At 40.9% G+C, this 20,031-nt stretch overlaps 1 protein-coding gene across 2 annotated transcripts in view; it reads right to left on the bottom strand.

The window, feature by feature from the left end:
* LOC126292135 (nuclear RNA export factor 1-like) overlaps positions 1–20,031 on the bottom strand; it is a 137,616-nt gene that overhangs the window by 40,939 nt on the left and 76,646 nt on the right. For both annotated transcript variants that reach the window (XM_049985973.1, XM_049985972.1), the window contains exons 8-9: positions 18,300–18,409; positions 4,530–4,566 (exon numbers count right to left, since the gene is read on the bottom strand). In XM_049985973.1, coding sequence (XP_049841930.1) covers positions 4,530–4,566; positions 18,300–18,409 — 147 coding nt within the window. The remainder of the gene's footprint in view (positions 1–4,529; positions 4,567–18,299; positions 18,410–20,031) is intronic.

The raw sequence follows: 20,031 nt of genomic DNA on the forward strand, positions 1-20,031 counted from the left end.
GAGAATACGATGCTTAAGAATGTGTTCACTATAGTACAGTCCTTTCAAGTGTCAAAGTGCCATGGGCTGCAAATGATTAGATAGTTGTGTATCGGAAGTTGCTCAGTCAGCCCCTGTTAGGCACATTGGAAGTGTTCAGGATGATGGGGAAGCCATTGCAGCAATACAGCCTTCAACTCAGCAGCACATGGAGCAGCATTCGTTATGGCCAAAGCAACGACAGGCCACGTTGCAGCAGCAGCAGCAGCGCGAGGTTGTAATATTCAATCAATGGGGACAAGAGCTCGGTGGAGGTGCTACATGGATGCCAACCACAGACCCTCTTCCACCTGCTGTATCTGACGCTGCGTCCGCCAGCTCCACTACGGTGGGGGACGGGTGGGTCTGTTTGTGCTCGTGACTTCGGCCCCTGATTCAACTGGGCTCCTGTTGTCATCAAGGGTCGTCAGGGCCAGCGCCTGTGTGTCGTCCGCACTCCTGACTGACAGACATGCACGTCCAGCTGCAGAAGTACTCAGCAGGGCCTTTTCCAGAGGGCCCACCGCCTCCCCCACCCTTGTCGATGCCTGTTTCTGTGTTCCAAATGGTCCAGTTCACACCACAGAGAGGTTTGCTGCGTGGCAGATCACTGGCTGGGGTCTCTGCCTCTGAACCCACTTCTCGACTGCTGCCCCTAGTGCAGCCCCCATTGTACCTGACACCACCACCACCACCACCACCGTTGCTCGGTCTTGTGTGGCCGTCGTCTCCAGTGTACTGGCTGATGCCTCTGACACCAACTGCTGACTTCAACAAGGACTTTGCTACGGAGATGCGGTCCCCGGTCCCGCCCTACGATCTCCCACGGGAGGGCAGACAGCATGCCAGTCCGTCGCCTATCACTTCCGCCCTTACTCGCCAGTGTCTGCCCGATAATGCTGCTGTAGCCACTGTTGCCGTGCAATGAAATGGACTTCAGCACCATCCTTGGTGTTTTCCATAACTTTTAACCTCAGTGCCTTGTGGATCAGTTTTTTTTTTTTTTTTTTTTTTTGCTGACGATGCCAGTGCTTTTTCGGCAAGAGTTTTTTTTTTCTGTACCGTGCATTTTTCTGTGCCTAGTATTTTTTATGTATTTACGTATGTATGTATAAATATGGTTTTCTACCCCCTAGAAGAGAGGAGTGATTTATCTTCCCTCGCCATGTGCACAATTTCAGAGTGCGTGCTTCTATACAGTCCACAGGCCCGCTTGTAGAAGTCACCTGGGTTGGCCCTCTGTCACGCTCCATTGAATTGCCAAAGAAACAGCATTATTTAAGTAATCACAACTGAGTGCTCGGTTTAGTCTTCACGCTATATTACTGTTTTCTAGTCAATGTGTTCAGCCCTAAGCACAAGCTGTATCTTAGGTATTGTTCTATAAAGTATTTTGTTCCATAAATCGAGTGTGTTATTGATATAACACACTGCTGGTTTGTTTTAAAGTGAGAAAACTAGGATCCCCATCACCACAGGGGCCATCGTGCGATTATGTCACCATGCACCATAGCAGCACATTTCAACAATTTTTCATCAGTGCATTAATGTTCTGCAGAAGCTGCAAATTATACAAACACAAAATATGTCTTACTTTAAACTGTAATAAAACTGCTACATCAATAGTATTGCACAATAAAATTACATACTCCAAGTTCTCTATAACCTGAGTCCTTTACAAAAAAATTCCAGGCAGATTGCTATGACTTCCACCAAAATGTACATCATGTGACAGTGGTGGAAAACTTGGAGGCAGTTTATACGATATGTTTACAGCTGATGTGCAACAATTTTTTTGGCATGTGTCTAGTGTCTTGGTACTGCAAAGTGAAATTGAAGTTTGATTTTGTAATTATTATAGCAAAGCAAAAAGGCTGCAATATGTCCTGTTTCGTGACAAAAGACAGAATATGCAGAACACAGGCTCACTGTAACACTCCAATACCTTGCTACATAAGAGTGTTGGGTTAGGTTAGGTTAGGTTAGGTCTCCAATCTTCTTAATCTATTTTTGTATTCAGGGTGCCTCACATTGTAAAGCGCCTCCTCAGTTTCATACATCTCTATTAATTTTTTAGTTGTCAGTACACACCAATTGTATTTACCGGCAATGTTTATTTGACAAAAGATAATGGGCAAAGAAATTAGATAGTGTAATACCAGTCTAACAACAGATGGAACACCACTGATTTAAGGTATCTTACTGGTCATTTTCGTTAAATCACATTTTTGCAATGGCCAATTATTCCTATATTTTCTCATATCATTATCAATTCACTTGTGAAAATATTGTTATTGGCTCTTGTCTAATCAGTCCACTTTCCATCATCATGATGACACTAGTAAACCAAGTTTGTGACCATGTACACAGGTATCAGATAGGGTACAATAATTCATCAACAGCCTTTTAACAAGTTCATTGCTAGCATTTTGCTTCACCATACTTCCCCACAACACAGACCAATTGTCCAACTGATTACACATGTAAAATATGTATATATATAGTATTTACTTCTATTTGTTATTAGCTAGTTTCTAGTTATGTGGTCTTTTCACAAAAAAGACAAAATACAGGGAATGTTGTTACACACAGATGCCTGAATGTTAGATATTAATCCTGACCTGCCAAGATGCATGAAACTGTAATATTGCTTGAGAAAGAATTCTATCCACGGGCTCGGACATTGTGGTGTTAATCAGTTAGTGTGGATTCCTCACAAATAGAATTTAACATCACGGTTTGCAATTGGTGACTTTTTACATATAAGAGCAGGCGCTGACACACAGATGTTAACTGACTGAATTCTAACCACGACTGAAGATTCACCGTCTGGAGGGGGTATAAATATTCAGTGAAATTGGTCATTAGTATTGATGTCAGATGAGCTATTTGATTGTCTCAGTGTATACAATTTCTAAATTAGTGGCTTACTTGGATAACCAAAGGAACTATCCATTTCAGAAAAATTAGGGCAAAACAAAAGTATAATGACAAATCTGGGAAATAAGCAAGCTTAAAGATTCAAACAGCAAAAAGTATTTTTGACAATATGATGTAATTATATAGATAAAAGATGTACTCACCAAGTGGTGGCAGAACAACCACATAAAAGAAGGTTACACTTATGCAATCTTTCAGAAGAAGAGTTGAAGAGGAAGGAAGAGGAAGAGGAGTCGAGGAAAAGGACTGGACAGGTTTACAAAAGTGGTAGGTATTGGAAAAGTCACCCAGAAGTGCAGGTCAGGGGAGACTTATTTTTTGAACAAAGAGTCATTAGCTCATACCTGGGAACAATTTCAATTATCACTTTATCTTAAAAGAAAATGTTTTATGAAAAATTAACTATCCCAATTGAAGCAGCAGACTGTATATTAAAATGTGGATAACAAGAAAATATAATGCATGAATAACAATTTGGCAAATCTGTGTACACATGGAATGTGAATTGTGGATATAATTGAAATCAGTTGAAAGACAAGAAAAAAAAAATTGTTATATGAAGGAGTAGCACGATAGAACTGGAGTAATTCCACTGTACTACATTTCACTGTGGCTCCAGCAAACCCTGAACATGTACCCACTAGTTGTGCAAGGGTCTAAGTGTGACATGATGTGCGCAGTTTACCTTTGGAACTTTCTACATAAGTAGAAAAAATGCACACAGTAGCAAGTTGTTTACTAACTAGGAAACATGATCTCCAATATTATCAAAGATTGACACTTGCACTACAATCTTCACCCACATATATGCTTGGTAAACTCTTTCCAAGTATAGCTCCTAGCCTTTTTTTGCAAGGATCTCCCACTTCAGTTTTCTAACAATTTCTGTAACACTCCTTGTTGTTCTTTAGTCTCTCACTATACACCAGGCTGCTCTCTGCCGCAGACATAACTGCTTTGACAGGTATGTTTCTCTTTGCTGGGGATTCTATTTCCCTGCTGTGTACCCCGACTGGTGTCTTATAAGAGATGTCAACTTTCTCTTTTATACTCTCACCCACACTGCCCAAAGACTTGTACGCTGGTCTACTGCCTCCCCTACACGTAGGCACCAGTGTAGTCCCCCAGTACTCGGCGTCACACCCAGGTATCGGCACTGATGTCCTGCCGCAGTGTTGTCAGTCCCAGCTTTTAGTCATATCTTATAGCACTCCTGCTGTTTGAGAAATTTATCAGTTGACTCTTCTCTATATTTGACAACATCCCATTTCTCTGGATCTTAACCTGCCTCCAGTGCAAGATAAACCGATAACTGAGCACAGCAAAAAGTTCAGCCATCTACTAACCCTTTAATTCTCTGAGTAAAGTAAAAATATAAAATAATATTGTAAATGGGCAATTTTCTGCACTCTGACACTTTCAAAGCGGCTCAACCTTTCAGTAAAGGATGCATTGTCAGTGAGGTGGCAAGTTCTTAAAGTATTCTAGGACCTTATGCATTAATAACAAACTAATTCAAGAAATAACATGCAAGCTGAGGTTATAAAGATTATGCACACTTCTTAACTTACCAATTTAGTGAGACATGGAAAGTCCCTCATGATGACTCTGGAATGAAAAGCAAAACTTTTATTGTCATTTGTCAGCTCTTTTATTTATGTAAAACATTAGTTATGACTGGGCTCTTAAAGTAATTGCACATTAGAATTAAATTTAGTGGCTCTGGGCTGTGAGTTTGGAGTTAGGCTTTCAATTTTAAAACTCCTGGTGCCAATATGAAATCTACTTTCACTAGATCAGAACAATGGCTATAGCCATAACATTAAACACTTCTTAATTTAAGATGGGAGGGAAGAAAGAAGGGAGGGAGGGAGGGAATGTGGTTGGCCAGGGCACTCTGGAGGTGTAGAGTTGGAGCATGTAAAGTGCCAGTCGACTGGTGGTCTGGCTATAGGAAGGAAGAAATAGTGTGCATCACAAATCTTTAAAATACCATGTTATTATTGTACTCAGAAAGAGTTTTCAGTCAGATCACTGGGATGCCAACTCTGTATCACTCAAAAGTGACAGATATTTTTTCCTAAAAACATATAAGTGACACATGAACTGTTTCTGACTGATTTTTAATAAGTTTCTGCACTTACATTTCACTGGAGGACTTGCAGCAATTTCACACATTTGTGGAGCTAACAAGAATTACAAGACTGCATGAGTACGACTTGCAGAAAAAAAGACAGCAAATGTCAAATGAGAATTGAAACGAGAACTAAATAAGTTGAGTATCCGACTTGCAATACTTCTTTGTGTCACTTACACAGAAATAACAATGAAATAACTTATATATATAAGTAGTGTGTGTTCCCAGTGGGGTCACAACATGTGCACTAAATGCATTGCATCTGCTGAGCAGGCATTTATTTGCATTGGGATTGAACTTATGATGAACAAAGCAAAGGGATATGCTGCCCCGCACCAACATATTACATTTACATGGTGATTCAGCTAAGATATTCATTCACCTTAAATATTTATGAAATTGCATAAGATGATTCTGTTTTTAGGCAAATGATTTGTGAGAATGTCCTGAACAAACGATGTACAGTCACTTTTTATAGCTGTTTTAATTATAGAGGGATCAACATCAATTCTAGAATGAGATTTTCACTCTGCAGCGGAGTGTGCGCAGATACGAAACTTCCTGGCAGATTAAAACTGTGTGCCCGACCGAGACTCGAACTCGGGACCTTTGCCTTTCGCGGGCAAGTGCTCTACCAACTGAGCTACCGAAGCACGACTCACGCCCGGTACTCACAGCTTTACTTCTGCCAGTATCCGTCTCCTACCTTCCAAACTTTACAGAAGCTCTTCTGCGAAACATGCAGAACTAGCACTCCTGAAAGAAAGGATACTGTGGAGACATGGCTTAGCCACAGCCTGGGGGATGTTTCCAGAATGAGGTTTTCACTCTGCAGCGGAGTGTGCGCTGATATGAAACTTCCTGGCAGATTAAAACTGTGTGCCCGACCGAGACTCGAACTCGGGACCTTTGCCTTTCGCGGGCAAGTGCTCTACCAACTGAGCTACCGAAGCACGACTCACGCCCGGTACTCACAGCTTTACTTCTGCCAGTATCCGTCTCCTACCTTCCAAACTTTACAGAAGCTCTTCTGCGAAACATGCAGAACTAGCACTCCTGAAAGAAAGGATACTGTGGAGACATGGCTTAGCCACAGCCTGGGGGATGTTTCCAGAATGAGATTTTCACTCTGCAGCGGAGTGTGCGCTGATATGAAACTTCCTGGCAGATTAAAACTGTGTGCCTGACCGAGACTCGAACTCGGGACCTTTGCCTTTCGCGGGCAAGTGCTCTACCAACTGAGCTACCGAAGCACGACTCACGCCCGGTACTCACAGCTTTACTTCTGCCAGTATCCGTCTCCTACCTTCCAAACTTTACAGAAGCTCTTCTGCGAAACATGCAGAACTAGCACTCCTGAGAGAAAGGATACTGTGGAGACATGGCTTAGCCACAGCCTGGGGGATGTTTCCAGAATGAGATTTTCACTCTGCAGCGGAGTGTGCGCTGATATGAAACTTCCTGGCAGATTAAAACTGTGTGCCCGACCGAGACTCGAACTCGGGACCTTTGCCTTTCGCGGGCAAGTGCTCTACCAACTGAGCTACCGAAGCACGACTCACGCCCGGTACTCACAGCTTTACTTCTGCCAGTATCCGTCTCCTACCTTCCAAACTTTACAGAAGCTCTTCTGCGAAACATGCAGAACTAGCACTCCTGAAAGAAAGGATACTGTGGAGACATGGCTTAGCCACAGCCTGGGGGATGTTTCCAGAATGAGATTTTCACTCTGCAGCGGAGTGTGCGCTGATATGAAACTTCCTGGCAGATTAAAACTGTGTGCCCGACCGAGACTCGAACTCGGGACCTTTGCCTTTCGCGGGCAAGTGCTCTACCAACTGAGCTACCGAAGCACGACTCACGCCCGGTACTCACAGCTCAGTGCTAGTTCTGCATGTTTCGCAGAAGAGCTTCTGTAAAGTTTGGAAGGTTAGAGACGGATACTGGCAGAAGTAAAGCTGTGAGTACCGGGCGTGAGTCGTGCTTCGGTAGCTCAGTTGGTAGAGCACTTGCCCGCGAAAGGCAAAGGTCCCTAGTTCGAGTCTCGGTCGGGCACACAGTTTTAATCTGCCAGGAAGTTTAACATCAATTCTGTTTTTTCAACTACAATTATAGCAGTTTCAGCTGCTAATTTTACTTCTAAGAGAGGCTGTTCATTCTTCAAAATCTGATTATTAGTTTTTTAATAACTGCAATATTTAGAACTTAGGATTCCTCTGTTTTGAACATAACATATTGCTGTCATATGTGAAAATTTGTGATTTCATACTCAAATCAGGAAATACAGGCAGGGGCAAATAATTGTGTCTCGAGCGAGTGATACCATTTGTGGCAGCATTAATGGAGGAGGAAAATATCGTCCAAAAGGGTGGAGCAACTGTCCATACAGCTGGCCAAACCTCTGAGCACATTTACACAATCTTCATGCCTGACAGCCTTATTAGCGGAGGTCTGTCGGGTTGCGGTCCTAGCTGGCCACCCATGTCACCTGATCTGTCAGTGAGCAACTACTTTGTGTGGAGAGCTGTCAAGATTAAGGTGTACCGCAAAAACCCTCACAGTCTTCAAAGATCATAGCAGAACATTTCGGATGAAATTGCAGCAATTCAAGGTCTCCAGCTTTGATCCACCATATAGTGTAAACTGTGCATTGCACCACCACAGTACTTGTATAAAATGGACACAGAAGAGAAGTAGCTTTCATTCTTAGAGAGAGAGAGAGAGAGAGAGAGAGAGAGAGAGAGAGAGAGAGAGAGAGAGAGAGAGAGAGTGTGTGTGTGTGTGTGTGTGTGTGTGTGTGTGTGTGTGTGTGTGTGTGTGTGTGTGTCATAAAAAAAGTGGAATAAATTGGTTTCTGATAGCACTCCACACACACGAATGATGTGGACAGAATAAAACTATGTCTCCCCCACATTATTTTTCGGCCAATATTGTAGCAGCACTACACTGCTTTTTATCCTCATTCCCTCATTTGGATATGACACCACAAATTTCATGTTCAAAACAGACACATCTTAGGTTATAAGTATTCCAATTTCTCCAAAAACTACTTGTCATATTCTGAAAAGAGTGAAATGCCGTCAGATTTGTCTCTTTCAGAAGAGCGATACTAGCAGCTGTTTACTATAATTCTATTTGAAAAGCTGCTTTTGATACCAATATCTTTCTAATTCATATCACTATGAAAAGGGACAGTACATCACTAAAGGGGACATTTTCAAATTTCATTTGGATGAAAATAGCATTGCAATATGTTCAGGAGTTCAGGAAGTATCTGAGGTGAAAAGTGTAGCTGACTCACCCTGTGAATATCCTTAAAACTGATTTGTTCCACAGTACTATAGTAAAAGATGTGGATACAATCTGCAGAAACAGGAGAGACTGCCTAACCTCTTTGCCTCTATCATTTATCATGAAGCTATCAACGGGAACTCACAGACTGGCACTCTTTGATTTTCTTCATATTTATCTGACTTGAAGGCAAGTGCACAAACATCAATTTCCTTAAGCGGTACAATGCAATCCTAAAGAGAGAGAGAGAGAGAGAGAGAGAGAGAGATAAAATTTTTAAGATTCCAAGCATTGCTCAGTACAAAATACTTTGCTACATTCAAATGTATTACATGGCGTTAGGTGCATAGTGTTTCAGTCTTGGAATCACTAGGTCCCTGGTACAATACTTGATAGACGCAGCTTTTTTAAATTTTAATTGAATTCATATTTATTATAAAACTAGAATGTTAATTAGCAGATAGTTACATGAATCATAACATTTTAATCAAACTAATATATTTCCGTCTTTAATTACCAATCACATAGAAAAGGAAGTATCAGTAATAAATAAAACATACTTTGTAATACATTAAAAACAAAGATTCCAAGACTTACCAAGCGGGAAAGCGCCGGCAGACAGGCACATGAACAAAACACACACACAGAATTACGAGCTTTCGCAACTGGCAGTTGCTTCGTCAGGAAGGAAGGAAGGAGAGGGAAAAATGAAAGGATGTGGGTTTTAAGGGAGAGGGTAAGGAGTCATTCCAATCCCGGGAGCGGAAAGACTTCCCTTAGGGGATGGATGGATGTGTGTGTGTGTGTGTGTGTGTGTGTGTGTGTGTGTGTGTGTGTGTGTGTGTGTGTGTGTGTGTGCGAGTGTACACCTGTCCTTTTTTTCCCCTAAGGGAAGTCTTTCCGCTCCCGGGATTGGAATGACTCCTTACCCTCTCCCTTAAAACCCACATCCTTTCATTTTTCCCTCTCCTTCCTTCCTTCCTGACGAAGCAACTGCCAGTTGCGAAAGCTCGTAATTCTGTGTGTGTGTTTGTGTGTTTTGTTCATGTGCCCGTCTGCCGGCGCTTTCCCGCTTGGTAAGTCTTGGAATCTATGTTTTTAATATATTTTTCCCATGTGGAAGTTTCTTTCTGTTTTATTTACATCATCAATACTTTGTAATACAGTATTTGTGTTTTTAATATTATGCTTGTGCTCCTATAACATACGCAAATAAAGAAAAGTATTTCGATGTCTATTTGATGTTTCCTATTCCCATTCCAAATATTAATTCAATATGAAAATGAAAATATGTTATTTTGATTAAAAAATATGATTCACCTCAATAACGTTCCAATTTAGCAGCAAATATGGAATTAAAAAATTGGCCAAGTGCAAGTAGGATTTGTGCACAGAGGGTTCCAGAAAAACTGAATTATGTAATTATAACAGAGGGAAACATTCCACGTGGGAAAAATATATCTAAAAACAAAGATGATGTGACTTACCAAACAAAAGCGCTGGCAGGTCGATAGACACACAAACAAACACAAACATGCACACAAAATTCTAGCTTTCACAACCAACGGTTACTTCTTCAGGAAAGAGGGAAGGAGAGGGAAAGACGAAAGAATGTGGGTTTTAAGGGAGAGGGTAAGGAGTCATTCCAATCCCGGGAGTGGAAAGACCTACCCTAGGGGGAAAAAAAGCACACACACACACACACACACACACACACACACACACACACACACACACACACACACACATACACACACATTTTCATTGACAGTACCCATGGTCTAGGGGTTGCGTCTTTGATTCCTAATCAAAACGTCTTCGGTCCCGGGTTCGATCCCCGCCACTGCCTAAATTTTGATAAATAATCAGCATTGGCGGCCGAAGACTTCCGGCATAAGAAGTCAGCCTCATTCTGCCAACGGCCTTGTCAAAGAGGGCGGAGGAGTGGATAGAGGTTCAGGGCACTCTCTTGTCCTAGGGGTGGGAAATTGCCCCTAAAGGCGGAAGAATCAGCAATGATCAACGACATGAGGATGCAAAAGGCAATGGAAACCACTGCATTAAAGACACATAACGTGTATCCACAGGACATGTGGCCTGTAGTTGAAGAAGTGTCATGATGATGTCTCCATTGGCAAAAGATTCCGGAATAGTCCCCCATTCGGATCTCCGGGAGGGGACTGCCAAGGGGGAGGTTACCATGAGAAAAAGATTGAATAATCAACGAAAGGATAATGTTCTACGAGTCGGGGCGTGGAATGTCAGAAGCTTGAACGTGGTAGGGAAAGTAGAAAATCTGAAAAGGGAAATGCAAAGGCTCAATCTAGATATAGTATGGGTCAGTGAAGTGAAGTGGAAGGAACACAAGGATTTCTGGTTAGATGAGTATCGGGTAATATCAACAGCAGCAGAAAATGGTATAACACGTGTAGGATTCGTTATGAATAGGAAGGTAGGGCAGAGGGTGTGTTACTGTGAACAGTTCAGTGACCGGGTTGTTCTAATCAGAATCGACAGCAGACCAACACCGACAACGATAGTTCAGGTGTACAAGCCGACATCGCAAGCTGAAGATGAACAGATAGAGAAAGTGTATGAGGATATTGAAAGGGTAATGCAGTATGTAAAGGGGGACGAAAATCTAATAGTCAAGGGCGACTGGAATGCAGTTGTAGGGGAAGGAGTAGAAGAAAATGTTACAGGTGAATATGGGCTTGGGACAAGGAATGAAAGAGGAGAAAGACTAATTGAGTTCTGTAACAAGTTTCAGCTAGTAATAGCGAATACCCCGTTCAAGAATCACAAGAGGAGGAGGTATACTTGGAAAAGGCTGGGAGATACGGGAAGATTTCAATTAGATTACATCATGGTCAGACAGAGATTCCTAAATCAGATATTGGATTGTAAGGCGTACCCAGGAGCAGATATAGACTCAGATCACAATATAGTAGTGATGAAAAGTAGGCTGAAGTTCAAGACATTAGTCAGGAAGAATCAATACGCAAAGAAGTGGGATACAGAAGTTCTAAGGAATGACAAGATACATTTGAAGTTCTCTAACTCTATAGATACAGCAATAAGGAATAGCACAGTAGGCAGCACAGTTGAAGAGGAATGGGCATCTCTAAAAAGGGCCATCACAGAAGTTGGGAAGGAAAACATAGGTACAAACAAGGTAGCTGCGAAGAAGCCATGGGTAACAGAAGAAATACTTCAGTTGATTGATGAAAGGAGGAAGTACAAACATGTTCCGGGAAAATCAGGAATACAGAAATACAAGTTGCTGAGGAATGAAATAAATAGGAAGTGCAGGGAAGCTAAGACGAAATGGCTGCAGGAAAAATGTGAAGATGTCGAAAAAGATATGATTGTCGGAAGGACAGACTCAGCATACAGGAAAGTCAAAACAACCTTTGGTGACATTAAAAGCAACGGTGGTAACATTAAGAGTGCAACGGGAATTTCACTGTTAAATGCAGAGGAGAGAGCAGATAGGTGGAAAGAATACATTGAAAGCCTCTATGAGGGTGAAGATTTGTCTGATGTGATAGAAGAAGAAACAGGAGTTGATTTAGAAGAGATAGGGGATCCAGTATTAGAATCGGAATTTAAAAGAGCTTTGGAGGACTTACGGTCAAATAAGGCAGAAGGGATAGATAACATTCCATCAGAATTTGTAAAATCATTAGGGGAAGTGGCAACAAAACGACTATTCACGTTGGTGTGTAGAATATATGAGTCTGGCGACATACCATCTAACATTCGGAAAAGCATCATCCACACAATTCCGAAGACGGCAAGAGCTGACAAGTGCGAGAATTATCGCACAATCAGCTTAACAGCTCATGCATCGAAGCTGCTTACAAGAATAATATACAGAAGAATGCAAAAGAAAATTGAGAATGCGTTAGGTGATGATCAGTTTGGCTTTAGGAAAAGTAAAGGCATGAGAGAGGCAATTCTGACGTTACGGCTAATAATGGAAGCAAGGCTAAAGAAAAATCAAGACACGTTCATAGGATTTGTCGATCTGGAAAAAGTGTTCAATAATATAAAATGGTGCAAGCTTTTCAAGATTCTGAAAAAAGTAGGGGTAAGCTATAGGGAGAGATAGGTCATATACAATATGTACAACAACAAAGAGGGAATAATAAGAGTGGACGATCAAGAACGAAGTGCTCGTTTTAAGAAGGGTGTAAGACAAGGATGTAGCCTTTCCCCCCTACTCTTCAATCTGTACATCGAGGAAGCAATGATGGAAATAAGAGAAAGGTTCAGGAGTGGAATTCAAATACAAGGTGAAAGGATATCAATGATACGATTCGCTGATGACATTGCTATCCTGAGTGAAAGTGAAGAAGAATTAAATTATCTGCTGAATGGAATGAACAGTCTAATGAGTACACAGTATGGTTTGAGAGTAAATCGGAGAAAGACGAAGGTAATGAGAAGTAGTAGAAATGAGAACAGCGAGAAACTTAACATCAGGATTGATGGTCACGAAGTCAATGAAGTTAAGGAATTCTGCTACCTAGGCAGTAAAATAACCAATGACAGACGGAGCAAGGAAGACATCAAAAGCAGACTCACTATGGCAAAAAAGGCATTTCTGACCAAGAGAAGTCTACTAATATCAAATACCGGCCTTAATTTGAGGAAGAAATTTCTGAGGATGTACGTCTGGAGTACAGCATTGTATGGTAGTGAAACATGGACTGTGGGAAAACTAGAACAGAAGAGAATCGAAGCATTTGAGATGTGGTGCTATAGACGAATGTTGAAAATTAAATGGACTGATAAGGTAAGGAATGAGGAGGTTACACGCAGAATGGGAGACGAAAGGAATATGTGGAAAACACTGATAAGGAGAAGGGACAGGATGATAGGACATCTGCTAAGACATGAGGGAATGACTTCCATGGTACTAGAGGGAGCTGTAGAGGGCAAAAACTGTAGAGAAAGACAGAGATTGGAATACGCCAAGCAAATAATTGAGGACGTAGGTTGCAAGTGCTACTCTGAGATGAAGAGGTTAGCACAGGAAAGGAATTCGTGGCGGGCCGCATCAAACCAGTCAGTAGACTGATGGTGGGTGGGGTGGGGGTGGGGGGGTGGGGGGGGTGGGTGGGGGGGGGGGAAGGGGGGGGTAGGTCTTTCCGCTCCCGGGATTGGAATGACTCCTTACCCCCTCCCTTAAAACCCACATCCTTTCGTCTTTCCCTCTCCTTCCCTCTTTCCTGAAGAAGCAACCGTTGGTTGCGAAAGCTAGAATTTTGTGTGTATGTTTGTGTTTGTTTGTGTGTCTATCGACCTGTTTGTTTGGTAGGTCACATCATCTTTGTTTTTAGAATTATGTAATTATGTATATTGTGAAAAGGAAAGTTGCAAACTCACTATAAAGCGAAGGTGCTGAATTGCCGATAGGCACAACAAAAAGACTGCTTTCAGCGAGTAAGGCCTCTGTCAGAATTAGATGGCAAACACACATATACACGCTCAGGTAAGCGCAACTCACACACACGTGACTGCAGTCTCGGGCAACTGAGGCCACAATGTGAGCAGCAGCAGCACCAGTGCATGATGGGAGTGCCAATTGGGTGGGGTATGGAGGAGGTTGGGACAGGGAAGGGGAGGAACAATAGGGTAGGCTGTTAGGGAGTGATGAGGGACCAGGTGGAGAGAGGGTAGGGCAGCTATGTGCAGTCAAGAGGTCAGACGGAGGGAGCAGAGAGATAGGGGAAGGGGGGGGGGGGGGGGGATAGCGGAAAAGGAGAGAAGTAAAAAGACTGGGTGCAATGGAGGAATGAGGGCTGTGTAGTGCTGGAATGGGAACAGAGAAGGGGCTGGATGGGAGAGGACAATGACTAACAAAGGTTGAGGCCAGGAGGGTTACAGGAACATAGGATGTATTGCAGGGAGAATTCCCACCTGCACAATTCAGAAAAGCTGGTGTTGGTGGGAAGGATCCATATGGCACAGGCTGTGAAGCAGACATTGAAATAAAGGATGTCATGTTTGGCAGCGTGCTCAGTAACAGGGTAGTCCACTTATTTCTTGCCCACAGTTTGTTGGTGGCCATTCATGTGGACAGACAGCTTGTTGGCTTTCATGCCCACATAGAATGCAGCATAGTGGTTAGCTTTTAGATAACATGACTGGTTTCACAGTTAGCCCTGCCTTTGATGGGATGGGTGATGTTTGTGACTGGACTGGAGTAGGTGGTCGTTGGAAGATGTACAGGACAGGTCTTGCATCTAGCTGTATGAGCTATGAGGTGAGGGGTTGGGAGCAGTGTTGGTGTAAGGATGGATGAGTATATATTTATATGCGCATAAGCACGATTAAAAACTGGTGGAAAAACACTAAACTGGAAATTGACGAATCTATACTCAAAGGAGCTGCACTCCATTTAAACACCCTAAAAATGGCAACTTAATAGTTACCTAGAGTAACAAAATTAAGAACAGCATGTTTATATATTGACTAAAATAAAGGAATAAATAACACATACACGGCTTCTGACAGCTGACAAACTATGTTGGGCAATTGAGCAGTGATTAATTTAAACTAGCCACAACATACGCTAACCATGTTAGTGGCATATTTAAAGACAAGCATTGAGCAAGAACCCTGATCAGAAAGGTAATGGAACTAGTACTAATTTACAACTAACTATAGCATTAAAATCAACTGACGACAGGTTGACCATTACCCATGTGGCATACGATGGACACTCAACAGACTGAACACTCAGCTAAAACCCAAGTACAATGCTGAGGGGCAAAACACCCAGCCTAAAGCATGTTTAGCACAAACAATCAGTTTGAGAACAAAACAACCATGAAACAACACGATGATATTGCAGCTTGCAGTACAAATGCCAGAGCCCGAATATAGTCTTAACCCAAAGCAGGACTAAGGTGTAGTTGTGTAGTGCGTGCAGCTGTACAAAACCACTGTGCAAGGGTGGCATAGTGGTTAGCCTATCAGCCTAAGGAGCAAGGGATGTGGGTTCGAATTCCGTCCTCGATTTGTCGATTGAATCTGCATATATACATAATACCTAATACTTAACGTCCTGAGTGTACACCATTAAAGTTTACTAAACAATCAAAACTAGCAGGATTCCCATACACGGCAGACGTGCAAACACTTCCGTTCATACCCCAGAATCAACTAGGGCAACATAAATCATTGACACATTTCAGATAATATTTTAAAACAACATACTTAAATACCTTTGTTTACCGCAAACTTTAATTAGTTAACAGGTTAGGCTCTGTTATTGATGCGACACAAATGAGGTAGCAAGTTAAGGTCTACAATTCTACTTTGCCATTTAACACACGTCGTGATGAGGAAAGAAAGAATCCAGCTATTTAATTGAAAGTCACTACTTGGATTCAGTATTTGACAACACACTTCAAATTAACATAAAAAGGTGAGAGTCAAGTATACACTCGCAAGCAGCACATGCAGAACACGAGCATAAGGTGAGCATTAAATATACTGCTCCTTGTTCAATCATTTACTCACTGACGAAACAAATAATCTTCACCGAATTACAGCAGATGCTGGAATCCCCAGTTGCTTGGGAATGACACAAATAGTGGTCAAATGTTTTAGTTTAAGTCCCATGACATCCGTTAGGATAGGAGTTTCAATGGACAACTGGGCCTCATCCCCTTGGATCTACCTGCGACCAAGACAGTAACATTGGTTGCTAACATGGCTTTAACGATGCATGACACCTGACACGAGTCATATCAAACCATCAATAAACGGTGTGGCCTCCTGTACACTCCCAGACGTCTGCAATCAGAGTTCCTCCTCCCGACCAATGCTCTCCCGCAAACACGGCAAGCAACCGGCCACAGTGCCCTCTGGCTAGGGTAAGAAAACAGCAGAATGTGGAGTGGCAATTTAAAAAGGAACGCGCTACAGACAAGGAGGAAATGCAGAGAACCTACCATGACATTTCGTCACAATTCACTCCCACCCAGTCACCATTCCGGTCATGCACCAATGCTGCTGCTCACAGTGTGGCCTCAGTTGTCTGAGACTGCAGTCGTGTGTGAGTGAGTTGCATCTGCATGAGTGTGTGTAAGTGTGTTTGCCATCTTATTCTGATGTTGGCCTTACTGGCCGAAAACTATATTTGTAACAGTCTTTTTGTTGTGCCTATCTGTGACTCAGCATCTCCGTTGTATGGTGAGTAGCAATTTTCCTCTTAAGAATATTGTTACATTCCATCCTGGATTTTCCACTGTTTAATTATGTATATACAGTAGATAGTTAATTCATACTGGAAATCAAGAATATCGACAGTTTCTGCCGATTGTTGATATCCATAACAGTAAGATATCGGTCACACGAATCTCTGCAGTGGTTCCCGAGACTAGCCCAAACATACAGACAGAAGCAAACAGGAGACTTCAGTGGAGATATGTAGGGAGAGAGGATATAATACGATATTTTTTATTTACTTACCAAAACACGTCTACGACACTTTATGTCTGAATGCAGTAATATTTTTATATTACATTTCTGTAACTTATTAGTTAATGTTACTGTCAGAGTTGCAAATACTATTTTTATTTGTGACTCATTCCGAGCTTTTTGTCCATTCTCAAACCAAAACATTTTGTGTGCACAGATTACAGCAGTGCACGAAATCTTCTGTGACATACTTGCATTTGTGGTGTTTCACTGTATACAATAGATTTGTCTTTAGATCAGATCAATATAAAAAGGTTTACTGACTGTATTAAGATTGTCTTAAGACATTCCAAATTTGGTATGCACCTTTAGTTGAAGAAAATTAAAAATATGACAGGCACCTTCAGTTGTTTATTATTGTGTGTCCACATGCTCTGTCTCTCAGAAATCAATGTTCCAACTAAATACCCATGCTGTATTGGTAAAGTTGTCAGACATTATTGCACTGTTTTATAAATTACTGATATATCATAAGTTAACTGCTTTCTTGACTCATGAATTATTTTTAAAAAAAGGATTTAATTCAGACTGTTCGTTCATCAATTTTTCCGACGACCTAATTTTCCATTCTTCAAGCACGTTTAATTTCATTCCTTTAGGTGTCATGTGTAAAATGATGACTGCAATGCAACTTCTAATGACAAAAAGATTTTTATGTGAAATAATTACAATTTAACAAATTTTGAATTTTTCCCTTGATTTGTACTGTGAAACCTTCTTTCTGGCCAAACATGATTCTAGGTCAACAGGAAGCACTACATAGCTTTTTATAAATAAGTTTGCAAGTATCAAAATGCATGACGGAAATTGCCATATCTTTTGATTTACCGACTTAGAAGTTTAACTTATATATACTACTAAGAGACTAAATATTGGTATGTTATGTAAATTTCAACTTCATACATCCACCCATTCTTGAGAAAATGGTTCTTAACAATCAGACAGACAGACAATAAAGCGATTGGGGATTCCATTTTTACTGACAGAGGTATAGAACCCTAAAAAACATTAAAAGCTCTGTATTTAGTGGAAATCAAACCTAAGACCTTGTGATTACAAAGCTAAACAGTAAAATACAGGCGATTTGATTAAATCGGATTGGTATGAATGTTTAGGTTCCATCAGCACTGGGAAAACTTCTAAGTCCATTATTTCAGTACATGGTACTGCTTTAGGAAACTGGTGTCCAGCAACTACCTTAAAGTACTACGAGTTTGAAGGAAATGGAAGGAAGCTGATCTGTAAGGTGCCCTCGAACAATGTGACTCATAGACCCTGATGGTATGTTTACACCATATGCACATGAACACAAAACAAACCTAAAGCTACATTTTGTATTTTGGTAGTAGACATCTCTCAGTTTCAACTTGTGAGACAAATATTTAGGGATAAAGGAGAAGTAAACCACACTAACCTTATGTAGGACTGGCCGTTGCTATATCTCCCACACACAGGATTTTTGTGCAAGTATAATTCTGTAATAGGTATAGACTTCAAGGCCACCAGTCTAGAAACACTGTCAATCTGAAAACCATTGCAAATGTTAGGAACATCGAGTAGCACACACAGGCTACTGCACATTAACAACTCACTTTATTCATAGAATTACCTTGGAATATCACCATTCATATTATGCATATGTGGTAACTATAAAAGAATCATTAGACTTAAACATCCTATTACTTTGGGGAATGTGCAATGCGCTCATTTTCCTTAACACACAGTGAAACAGCACATCCTATTTTCGGAGCTGTCACTTTTACAAACTCTGTGGTGACCAGCCAGGTCACCAAGCTGTAGCATTTTCAGCTTAATTGTTTCATATGCAGCTCCTCAGTCTATTTCTTCGTGCTTTATTTCTAAATATGTTGCTTCATTATTACATTTCTTGTATCTTGATGACATCTAATACTTCAGTTTCAACTCTTGTAAATTAATTTTGATAAGAAAACAAGTTTTTGGTGACTTTCTCCATTGTGTTGGTGTACAGCAACTGTGTCAGGGCTGCTGATGCCTTTTATAGCCAGTAGTCAGCCAATGATTCACCAATCTTTGTCACAGTGACATCTTGCTGAAGGCAAGGACACAGATATGCTTCCAGACAATAAATAGGGTGACCGATGGAAAAACGGAAGTTTTTAGATCAACTAGTACACCGCTGTCAGTGGTGGGCAGAAGACACATATGTCATTCACTTCCAGACTGTCCGCCGTTTCTGTAGCAGTGGGACAACAGTGACAGAGCATTACATTTTCACATACTTTAGCTCTACATACCAGACTACCATGGCAATATGGCAGATATTTCATCACCATACAATGCTATGGTGGATTACATCTTTCAGAACAACAGGAAATATTAATAATAGGAGGAAGCCATTGGGCCCTGATAAAATGTGAGGATGTCTGATAACAACACTATTGTGAGAGAGGTAATGGCAATAGTGAATCTGAAATGATCCACACATTGGCATGTAAAAGTAATTTGTTTGTCTCACAACATAAACTGTTAAAACTGTCTGATTTGTTACGCAGGAGACAAGTCAATTTGAAAAAGAAACATAATTTTCTTTTCCAGGCAAAAAATTAAATAGATGAAAAGAAAATACAAAAGAATGAAACATATGTTGTCAGTTTAAAGCATTACTGCAGTATCATTCATGATTATAATCTGTTTTACAGGAGCAAGCAATACAATAAAACATAATTTATTTAATTTTTTACACTGAAATGTTTTAATTATTTTACAGGTTTATCACACTACAATAAAGGCAATACCATTTTTAATTGTACTTACAGATGCATTTTTTGGTTGAAATCTTCTTCTATAAATTGTTCTATGGAATAATATCATTTATCTAATGAAAGGATGTACAGCTGTTATTTCAGTAAGGCAAGCTCAATGTTAAATATATTCCTGCATTTTAGTTTATTATGAATTATTAGTCCTGTATATAGAGGTGTCTGGGCATTTAGTTTTTTAATCCTTGTGTTGAATGTTTCAAATTTTCTTTGTGTCTAGTGCTATAATTGTGCTGGAATGGTAATTTTCAGATGTATGTTGGTTATTCTAAAGAAAAATAAACATCCTATAAATGTATAAAAAGGGAATGGTTGGTATTTTTAAATATTTAAGGAATGGGCAAC

This window comes from Schistocerca gregaria, chromosome 9, assembly GCF_023897955.1.
Source record: "Schistocerca gregaria isolate iqSchGreg1 chromosome 9, iqSchGreg1.2, whole genome shotgun sequence".
In the NCBI taxonomy this organism is placed as follows: domain Eukaryota; kingdom Metazoa; phylum Arthropoda; class Insecta; order Orthoptera; family Acrididae; genus Schistocerca; species Schistocerca gregaria.